The following is an 11,517-nucleotide window of genomic DNA, read 5'->3' on the forward strand; positions in this document are numbered from 1 at the left end:
AAATAATAAAAATTAAACATAATAAAATGGAATAATTCTCACGACGTTTCGGCTACAACGCAAGCAGCCGTCTTCAGGTGACGGCTGCTTGCGTTGTAGCCGAAACGTCGTGAGAATTATTTCATTTTATTATGTTTTATTTTTATTATTTTATTACTTCCCTTCTACGTGACTTTACCGAAAGAACCAAGAAGATCTACGTGGTGTTCATAACACATTCTGATAAGCTCCCCCCCCTCTCCTCCCCTGTGACGGTCCCCACCTGATGACGGAGACTTGTGTTGCCTCCGAAACGTCGTGATGTTATTGTTTAATTTTTATTAATTTTAATTTAATTGTTTACCCACATGTTGACTAATTCTAGATGTGAAGCTTTCGTGACTGCAAGGATTCATCTTCTTAGGTTTTTTCGGTAAAGTCACTGTGTAGGTAAAAAAACTAAAATTAATAAAAGTAAAATAAAATAAAAATCACGACGTTTCGGAGGAAACACAAGCTTCCGAAAAATCACGACGTTTCGGAGGAAACACAAGCTTCCGTCTTCAGGTGGAGGAGGTTGTATGTCTGTAGTATGTGTGTAAGGGGTGGAGGGGGTGGAGGGGGTGGGGGGTGGAGGAGGTGGAGGAGGTGGAGCTGAGGAGGTGGAGGGGGTGGAGGGCGGTGAGTGGAGGGGCAGAGGTCACGCGGGGGTTAGAGGGGGAGAGGGGGGAGGAGCTGGAGGAGGTGGAGGTGGTGGAGGAGGTGGAGGAGGTGGAGGGGGTGGAGGTGGTGGAGGAGGTGGAGGAGGTGGAGGGGGTGGACGGGGTGGAGGGCGGTGAGTGGAGGGGGTGGAGGAGGTGGGAGGAGAGGGGTGGAGGAGGTGGAGCTGGAGGAGCTGGAGGAGGTGGAGGAGGTGGAGGGGGTGGAGGGGGTGGAGGGGTGGAGGGCGGTGAGTGGAGGGGCAGAGGTCACGCGGGGGTTAGAGGGGGAGAGGGGGGAGGAGGTGAAGGGGGTGGAGGAGGTGGAGGAGGTGGAGGGGGTGGAGGTGGTGGAGGGGGTGGAGGGGGTGGAGGAGGTGAAGGGGGTGGAGGAGGTATTCTTAGGTTTTTTCGGTAAAGTCACTGTGTAGGTAAAACAAATTAAAATTAATAAAAGTAAAATAAAATAAAATCACGACGTTTCGGAGGCAACACAAGTCTCCGTCTTCAGGTGGAACCGTCACGCAGCCACGACGGCTGTATCAAGTAAATGAGAGATTACAAGAGCTACCACTCCGTATATACAATGAAAGTTTTACCTACACGGTGACTTTACCGAACGAGCTAAGCGTATGAATCCTTGCAGTCACGAAAGCTTCAAATCTAGAATCTACGTGGTGTGTGGACCTCCGGCGAGGCGACCCTCTGCGTCTCTCACGTCAAGGGCGAGCGTTGTGCGATGGAGCTCGTGCAGGAAGAGGTTGATGCGCCTCTGCCGGTCCCGTAGGGCGCGCTTGCAGCGGAGGAGCTGCTCCTGCGGGCGGCGGGGAGAGCGCAGGGTTAGCAACAACGACACCATCGGCACCATCGGCACCATCGGCACCACCATCAGCACCATCGGCACCATCGGCACCATCGCCACCACCATCAGCACCATCGGCACCACCATCGCCACCAGCACCACCGCCACCATCAGCACCATCAGCACCCCCACCATCAGCACCACCATCAGCACCACCACCATCAGCACTCCCACCATCAGCACTCCCACCATCAGCACCCCCACCACAATCATCACCATCACCCCCACCACCGCTTACACTACCAGCTACTCCACCACAACCTCCACCACTCCAACATCACCGCCACCTCCACCACCTCCACCACCCCCCCCCCACCACCCCCCCCCACCACCACCACCACCCCCCACCACCCCCACCTCCCCCACCCTCCTCCCACACCCCCACCCCCCCCCCCACCCCCCACCACCCCACCACCCCCACCCCCCCTACCCCCACCACCCCCACCCCCACCCCCCCACCATCCCCACCACCACCCCCACCCCCCCCACCACCCCCACCTCCCCCACCCTCCTCCCACACCCCCACCCCCCACCCCCCACCACCCCACCACCCCCCACCCCCCCCTACCCCCACCACCCCCACCCCCACCCCCCCACCATCCCCACCACCACCCCCACCCCCCCCACCACCCCCACCTCCCCCACCCTCCTCCCACACCCCACCCCCCCACCCCCCACCACCCCACCACCCCCCACCCCCCCCTACCCCCACCACCCCCACCCCCACCCCCCCACCATCCCCACCACCACCCCCACCCCCCCCACCACCCCCACCTCCCCACCCTCCTCCCACACCCCCACCCCCCCACCCCCCACCACCCCCACCACCCCCCACCACCACCTCCACCACCCCCACCTCCCCCACCTCCCCCACCACCACCCCCCACCCCCCCACCACCACCACCCCCACCACCACCCCCACCCCACCACCCCCACCACCCCCACCACCACCCCCCCCACCACCCCCCACCACCCCCACCACCACCACCCCCCCCACCACCACCCCCACCCCCACCACCCCCACCACCACCACCACCTCCACCACCTCCACCACCACCACCCCCACCACCCCCACCACCACCTCCCCCACCTCCCCCACCACCCCCCCCACCACCTCCCCCACCTCCCCCACCACCCCCCCCACCACCTCCCCCACCTCCCCCACCACCTCCCCCACCACCTCCCCCACCACCTCCCCCACCACCTCCCCCACCACCCCCCACGTGTTGCCCCACTCACGCTCTGACGGGCGCGCTCCTCCGCCACGTGCCAGGCCCCGCCCCCTTCCCCCCCCTCCCCCTCCTCCTCGTCGCCCCGCCCCCTCCCCCCCCGTGCCCTGGGGGCGACCAGCGGGTGGCGGCTCAGGCGGAGGAGGGGGGGGAGGAGCTCCGCACTCAGCTCGGGGCACGCGCAGGTGTCACGTGGTTCCTGGGGTGGGGGGGTGGGGGGGTGGGGGGGGGGATGTGGGGGTGGGGGGTGGAGGGGGGGGAGGAGGTGAGGGAGCAGCTCTGCACTCAGCTCGGGGCACGCGCAGGTGTCACGTGGTACCTGGGAGGAGGGGGGGGGTGAGGTGGGGGTGGAGGGTGAGGTGGGGGTGGGGGGAGGGGGGTGGAGGGGGAGGGGGGTGGACGGGGGGGAGGGAGCAGCTCCGCACTCAGCTCGGGGCACGCGCAGGTGTCACGTGGTACCTGGGGAGGAGGGGGGGGGTGAGGTGGGGGTGGAGGGTGAGGTGGGGGTGGGGGGAGGGGGGTGGAGGGGGAGGGGGGTGGACGGGGGGGAGGGAGCAGCTCCGCACTCAGCTCGGGGCACGCGCAGGTGTCACGTGGTTCCTGGGGAGGAGGGGGGGGAGGGAGGGGGTGGGAGGGGGGAAGGGGTGTGGGGGGTGGGGTGAGGTGAGGGTGGGGGGAGGGGGAGGTGGGGGAGGGGGCGGAGGAGGTGAGGGAGGAGCTCCGCACTCAGCTCGGGGCACGCGCAGGTGTCACGTGGTACCTGGGGAGGAGGGGGGGGTGGGGGTGGAGGGTGAGGTGGGGGTGGGTGGAGGGGGAGGGGGTGGGGGTGGGGGTGGGGGAGGGGGGGGAGGAGCTCCGCACTCAGCTCGGGGCACGCGCAGGTGTCACGTGGTACCTGGGGGGGTGGGGTGGGGGGGAGGGGGTGGGAGGGGGGAAGGGGTGTGGGGGGGTGGGGGGGGTGAGGTGAGGGTGGGGGGAGGGGGAGGTGGGGGAGGGGGGGGAGGAGGTGAGGGAGGAGCTCTGCACTCAGCTCGGGGCACGCGCAGGTGTCACGTGGTTCCTGGGGGGGAGGGGGGGTGGGGAGGTGGGGGTGGTGGGGGAGGAGGGAGAGGTGGTGGCGATGGAGGGGAAGGAAGAACAGGTGGAAGAGGTGGAGGTGTGGAGGAGGTGGAGGAGGTGGAGGTGGGGGAGGTGAAGGAGGTGGAGGAGGTGTGGAGGAGGTGGAGGAGATGGAGGAGGTGGGGAGGTGGAGGGTGTGGAGGGGGAGGGGGAGGAGGTGGAGGGGGTGGAGGAGGAGGGGGTGGAGGAGGTGGAGGAGGTGAAGGGGGTGGAGGTGGTGGAGGAGGGGGTGAGGAAGTGGAGGTGGAGTAGGTGGGGGAGGTGGGGGAGGTGGAGGAGGAGGTGGAGGAGGTGGGGGAGATGGAGGAGGAGGGGTGGAGGAAGTGGAGGTGGAGTAGGTGGGGAGGTGGAGGAGGTGGAGGTGTGGAGGAGGTGGAGGAGGTGGGGGAGATGGAGGAGGTGGAGGAGGTGGGGAGGTGGAGGGGGTGGAGGGGGTGGAGGAGGTGGGGAGGTGGAGGGGGTGGAGGGGGTGGAGGTGGAGGAGGTGGGGGAGTTGGTGGAGGAGGTGGAGGAGGTGGGGGAGTTGGTGGAGGAGGTGGAGGGGGTGGAGGGGGTGGAGGTGGAGGAGGTGGAGGAGGAGTTGGTGGAGGAGTTGGAGGAGGTGGGGGAGATGGAGGGGGTGGAGGGGGTGGAGGAGGAGTTGGTGGAGGAGGTGGAGGAGGTGGGGGAGGTGGGGGAGATGGAGGAGGTGGAGGAGGTGGGAGGGGGTGAAGGGGTGGAGGGGGTGGAGGAGGAGTTGGTGGAGGAGTTGGAGGAGGTGGGGGAGTTGGTGGAGGAGGTGGAGGGGGTGGAGGGGTGGAGGTGGACGAGGAGGAGGTGGAGGAGGTGGAGGAGGTGGAGGAGGTGGAGTTGGTGGAGGAGGTGGAGGAGGTGGAGTTGGTGGGGGAGGAGAAGAAAAGTCCAGGACGGGTCGGTCCTCTGTGAGAGTAAGCAAAGCTTCTGTGCCATCTGGAAGAAGCAGCAGCGCACATCTACCAAGGGTGGACTTGTGGCTCCACCTCAGAGCTCTACTTCCACCCTGACCTGTCCCAGTGTGCCACAGAGAATGCGGGGCTCCGAATGGCCTGTTGAGCCATCTTCGCGCTCGTCAAAACCCAACAAAATGACACATTTTCTTGGTTCTTTCGGTAAAGTCGTCAAGTAGAATAGAAATAATAAAATAATTTAAAATAAAACATCATAAAATTTCGATGTAAAGCTTTCGTGACTGCAGGGATTCATTTTCTTGGTTCTTTCGGTAAAGTCGTCACGTAGAAGGGAAGTAATAAAATAATAAAAATAGAACATAATAAAATTTCGATGTAAAGCTTTCGTGACTGCAGGGATTCATCTTCTTGGTTCTTTCGGTAAAGTCACGTAGAAGGGAAATAATAAAATAATAAAAATAATAAAACACAATAAAATAATTCTCACGACGTTTCGGCCGCAACGCAAGCAGCCGTCCTCAGGTGAAGAACAGGTCTGTCGGAAAGACAGCGTCTGAATGAATTTCTTTTATTGTCTATTCAGACGCTGTCTTTCCGACAGACGCGGTCTTCACCTGAGGACGGCTGCTTGCGTTGTGGCCGAAACGTCGTGAGAATTGTATTTTATTACGTTTTATTTTTATCATTTTATTATTTCCCTTCTACGTGAATAATAAAATAATAAAAATGCAACATGATAAAATAATATTTTATTATGTTTTATTTAATAAAATAATAAAAATAAAACTTTTAAAAATATTCTTTTATAATGTCTAATTTGTATTATTTTATTATTTCCCTTCTACGTGACTTTACCGAAAGAACCAAGAAGATGAATCCCTGCAGTCACGAAAGCTTTACATCGAAATAAAATGACAAATGTGCCATGGTCATCATCAACTTGATGGACGAAAAAGAGAGAAAGAGAGACCACCCCGCACTTAGCTTCATCCGGCACTATGACTATAGTACTATACTGCCTTCAACTTTTATGAACGACTGAGTGTTTATAAGGTTAGCGTTTTGTCGTATTATCCGGCTGTATAGCAAATGAAAAACACAATTAATTGACTCTGAAAGTTTCCATTTGTGTATTTTAATCTATTTTTTTAAATCCTTTATATTAAGTTCACTTGCTTGCTTGCGTGCTTGCTTAGGACCGTGCAAATCTTTCGGTCGTTTTTTAACCCACTTCCCGTGATCCAATCGAGCTGACATTTTGCACACAGACTCGTTGTGCGTGACAATTTATGTTCGTGAATTTTTTTTCTCCAAAATTTTCCACTTTTTAGGACAAAAATATTATATGTAATTACCAATTACTTAATGGTGCAATGCAATCATCTGACCCATAGGTGGCAGCCATCTCAAGCCAGAGGACGAGAGGACTCTAGCCGCCACGCATATAAAGGATTTAGAGTGAAACACTTTGTTTTTACGGGTTATACTTATTTTAGATCCTTTATATTAAGTTCGCTTGCTTGCTTGCGCGCTTACGACCGTGCAAATCTTTCGGTCGTTTTTTTAACCCACTTCCCGTGATCCAATCGAGCTGACATTTTGCACACAGACTCGTTGTGCGTGACAATTAATTTTCGTGGAAATTTTTTTTTCCAAAATTTTCCACATTTTAGGGGGGAAAAAAATGCATATTTAATTTAAAACTCTTACTCAAGAAAAACAGAAATGAATAATAAAATAAAACCGATGCCACGCATTTAAAGGATTTATAGTGCAAAACTTTGTTTTTACGGCTTAATTGTTTTCCCATTTAAGGCCCCTTTTGACAACATACGCCGCACAAGCCCCGCACTTAACTAACCTCCGTGGCATCTCCACCACCACCGTGGCCAGATGCCATCATCGCCGCCACCGCCGCCTGCCTCGCCACTCTCATCTCGCTCAGCCGGGCGGCCAGATCGGCGATCACGACATTCCTGCTCAGCTCCGGCTTAGGCGAGAAAGTCCGCCGACAATCGGGGCACACGCAGCGCGAGTTCACGTCTACATCCACCGTAGCCGCCGCCTCTGACTCATCATCCGATGTGGTCCACGTCCTCTGGACGCAAGCCCTGCAGTAGGTGTGTCCGCACGGCAGGGTCACCGGCTCGCGGAAGAGGTCAAGGCACACGGAGCAAGTGAGACCCTGTTCCTCTTGGTGGTGGTGGTGATGGTGGTGGGCGAAGCTTGTTGTAGAAGCCATGGGCAGGAGCTGGGGGGGGGGGGGGTCGGGGATTACAACCTTCGTTCACTGCTGGATGATGGTGGTGATGGTGGTGGTGATGGTGGTGGTGATGGTGGTGGTGGTGGTGATGGTGGTGGTGGTGATGGTGGTGGGCGAAGCTTGTTGTAGAAGCCATGGGCAGGAGCTGGGGGGGGGGGGGGTCGGGGATTACAACCTTCGTTCACTGCTGGATGATGGTGGTGATGGTGGTGGTGATGGTGGTGGTGGTGGTGATGGTGGTGGTGGTGGTGGTGGTGATGATGGTGGTGGTGGTGATGGTGGTGATGATGATGGTGGTGGTGATGGTGGTGATGATGATGGTGGTGGTGGTGATGGTGGTGGTGATGGTGGTGGTGGTGATGGTGGTGATGATGATGGTGGTGGTGATGATGATGGTGGTGGTGGTGATGGTGGTGATGATGATGGTGGTGGTGATGGTGGTGGTGGTGATGGTGGTGGTGGTGATGGTGGTGATGATGATGGTGGTGGTGATGGTGGTGGTGGTAGTGATGGTGATGATGGTGGTGATGATGGTGGTGGTGGTGGTGATGGTGGTGATGGTGGTGGTGGTGATGGTGATGGTGGTGATGGTGGTGATGATGGTGGTGATGATGGTGGTGGTGGTGATGGTGGTGATGATGGTGGTGGTGATGGTGGTGATGGTGGCGATGATGGTGGTGATGATGGTGGTGGTGATGGTGGTGATGATGGTGGTGGTGGTGATGGTGGTGATGGTGGTGGTGGTGGTGATGATGGTGGTGGTGATGGTGGTGATGGTGGCGATGATGGTGGTGATGATGATGGTGGTGATGGTGGTGGTGATGGTGGTGGTGTCGGTGGTGATGGTGGTGATGTCGGTGGTGATGTCGGTGGTGATGGTGGTGGTGATGACTGTGGTAGTGATGGTAGCGATGGTGGTAGTGATGGTGGTGGTGATGGTGGTGATGGTGATGACTGTGGTGGTGGTGATGGTGACGATGGTGACGATGGTGGTAGTGACTATGGTGATGGTGGTGGTGATGGTGGTTGTGATAGTGGTGGTGATGGTGGTGGTGATGGTGCTAGTGATGGTAGTGATGATGGTGATAATGGTGATGGTGGTGGTGGTGATGGTGGTGGTGATGGTGGTGATGGTGGTGGTGATGGTGGTGGTGTTGGTGGTGGTGATGGTGGTGGTGATGGTAGTGATGGTGGTGACTGTGGTAGTGATAGTGGTGATGGTGGTGGTAGTGATGGTGGTGATGGTGGTGATGGTGGTGATGGTGGTGATGGTGGTGGTGTTGGTGGTGGTGATGGTGGTGGTGATGGTAGTGATGGTGGTGACTGTGGTAGTGATAGTGGTGATGGTGGTGGTAGTGATGGTGGTGATGGTGGTGATGGTGGTGGTAGTAATGGTGGTGATGGTGGTAGTGATGGTGATGACTGCGTTAGTGATGGTGGTGATGGTGGTGGTGATGGTGGTGGTGATGACTGTGGTGGTGATGATGGTGATGGTGGTGATGACTGTGTTAGTGATGGTAGTGGTGATGGTAGTGGTGATGGTGATGACTGTGTTAATGATGGTAGTGGTGATGGTGGTGATAGTGGTGATGATGGTGATGATGGCGATGGTGGTGGTGATGATGGTGGTGATGGTGATGGTGGTGATGGTGATGGTGATGACTGTGTTAATGATGGTAGTGGTGATGGTGGTGATAGTGGTGATGATGGTGATGATGGCGATGGTGGTGGTGATGATGGTGGTGATGGTGATGGTGGTGATGGTGATGGTGATGACTGTGTTAATGATGGTAGTGGTGATGGTGGCGATGGTGGTGGTGATGATGATGGCGATGATGATGATGATGACGACGGCTGGGCCCGCCTCCAACCAAGACCCCTCCATCCGACAACCCACCTCCGCTGTGCAGAGCGGCCAGCAACAATCAGCACTGTCTGTGGATGTGCTACTTCACGTCAGGGCTACTCACAGACACACACACACAGCCCTATACACACACACAGCCCTATACACACACACAGCCCTATACACACACACAGCCCTATACACACACACAGCCCTATACACACACACAGCCCTATACACACACACAGCCCTATACACACACACAGCCCTATACACACACACAGCCCTATACACACACACAGCCCTATACACACACACAGCCCTATACACACACACAGCCCTATACACACACACAGCCCTATACACACACACAGCCCTATACACACACACAGCCCTATACACACACACAGCCCTATACACACACACAGCCCTATACACACACACAGCCCTATACACACACACAGCCCTATACACACACACAGCCCTATACACACACACAGCCCTATACACACACACAGCCCTATACACACACACAGCCCTATACACACACACAGCCCTATACACACACACAGCCCTATACACACACACAGCCCTATACACACACACAGCCCTATACACACACACAGCCCTATACACACACACAGCCCTATACACACACACAGCCCTATACACACACACAGCCCTATACACACACACAGCCCTATACACACACACAGCCCTATACACACACACAGCCCTATACACACACACAGTCCTATACACACACACAGCCCTATACACACAGACACAGTCTCCACGACGTCCCATTCGAAGGAAGTCGTCGCTTCACATTCAGAGAGCACATTTTTATTGAGGGCGTTTTAGCGTCATCCTAGGAGGGGGGGTGAGGGGGGGTGAGGGGGGGTGAGGGGGGGGGTGAGGGGGGGGGGGTGAGGGGGGGGGTGAGGGGGGGGGTGAGGGGGGGTGAGGGGGGGGTGAGGGGGGGGGGTGAGGGTGAGGGGGGGAGGGTGAGGGGGGGGGGGGTGAGGGGGGGGGTGAGGGGGGGGGGTGAGGGGGGGGGTGAGGGGGGGGTGAGGGGGGGTGAGGGGGGGGGTGAGGGGGGGGGGGGTGAGGGGGGGGGTGAGGGGGGGGGTGAGGGGGGGGGTGAGGGGGGGGGTGAGGGGGGGGGTGAGGGGGGGGGTGAGGGGGGGGGTGAGGGGGGGGGTGAGGGGGGGGGTGAGGGGGGGGGTGAGGGGGGGGGTGAGGGGGGGGGGTGAGGGGGGGTGAGGGGGGGTGAGGGGGGGGGGTGAGGGGGGGGGTGAGGGGGGGGGTGAGGGGGGGGGGTGAGGGGGGGGGTGAGGGGGGGGGTGAGGGGGGGGGTGAGGGGGGGGGGTGAGGGGGGGGGTGAGGGGGGGGGTGAGGGGGGGGGTGAGGGGGGGGGTGAGGGGGGGTGAGGGGGGGGGGTGAGGGGGGGTGAGGGGGGGGGTGAGGGGGGGGGGGTGAGGGGGGGGGTGAGGGGGGGTGAGGGGGGGGTGAGGGGGGGTGAGGGAGGGTGAGGGGGGGGGTGAGGGGGGGATGAGGGGGGGGATGAGGGGGGGGGTGAGGGGGGGGGGTGAGGGGGGGTGAGGGGGGGGGGGTGAGGGGGGGGTGAGGGGGGGGGTGAGGGGGGGGGTGAGGGGGGGTGGGGGGGGGTGAGGGGGGGGGGTGAGGGGGGGGGTGACCAACTGAGCTCTTGGCAGAGGCTTCGTGCGGAGAGGCTTGGCCACTCGAGTCCCACCCTCCACACGAGGGTGGGACTCGAGTGAGAGAGAGAGACACACACAGAGACACACACACACAGAGACACACACACAGAGACACACACACAGAGACACACACAGAGAGACAGAGAGAGACACACACAGACACACAGAGAGACACACACAGAGACACACACAGAGACACACACACAGAGACACACACACAGAGACACACACAGAGAGACAGAGAGAGACACACACAGACACACAGAGAGACACACACAGAGACACACACAGAGAGACACACACAGAGACACACACACAGAGACACACACAGAGAGACAGAGAGAGACACACACAGACACACAGAGAGAGAGACACACACACACACAGAGACACACACACAGACACAGAGAGACACACACAGAGACACACACAGAGAGACACACACACACAGAGACAGAGAGACACACACACAGACACAGAGACACACACACAGAGACACACACACACACACAGAGAGACACACACACAGAGACACACAGAGAGAGACACACACACAGAGAGAGACACACACACAGAGACACAGAGACACACACACACAGACAGACACAGAGAGAGACACACACAGAGAGAGACACAGAGAGACACACACAGAGACACACACACAGAGACACACACACAGAGACACACACAGAGAGACAGAGAGAGACACACACAGACACACAGAGAGAGAGACACACACACACACAGAGACACACACACAGACACAGAGAGACACACACAGAGACACACACAGAGAGACACACACACACAGAGACAGAGAGACACACACACAGACACAGAGACACACACACAGAGACACACACACACACAC

General features: G+C 58.3%; 1 protein-coding gene across 1 annotated transcript in view; it reads right to left on the minus strand.

Moving 5' to 3' along the window:
• Window positions 1–1,347: 1,347 nt before the first annotated feature.
• The window catches only part of LOC144949954 (peptidyl-prolyl cis-trans isomerase slr1251-like), a 38,577-nt gene continuing 28,407 nt past the window's right edge, over window positions 1,348–11,517 (minus strand). The window contains exons 6-8 of the mRNA XM_078879944.1: window positions 6,726–6,959; window positions 2,875–2,967; window positions 1,348–1,491 (exon numbers count right to left, since the gene is read on the minus strand). Of these exons, the coding sequence (XP_078736070.1) occupies window positions 1,348–1,491; window positions 2,875–2,967; window positions 6,726–6,959 (471 nt within the window). The remainder of the gene's footprint in view (window positions 1,492–2,874; window positions 2,968–6,725; window positions 6,960–11,517) is intronic.

The sequence above is a fragment of the Lampetra fluviatilis genome, chromosome 55 (assembly GCF_964198595.1).
Source record: "Lampetra fluviatilis chromosome 55, kcLamFluv1.1, whole genome shotgun sequence".
Lineage (NCBI taxonomy): Eukaryota > Metazoa > Chordata > Hyperoartia > Petromyzontiformes > Petromyzontidae > Lampetra > Lampetra fluviatilis.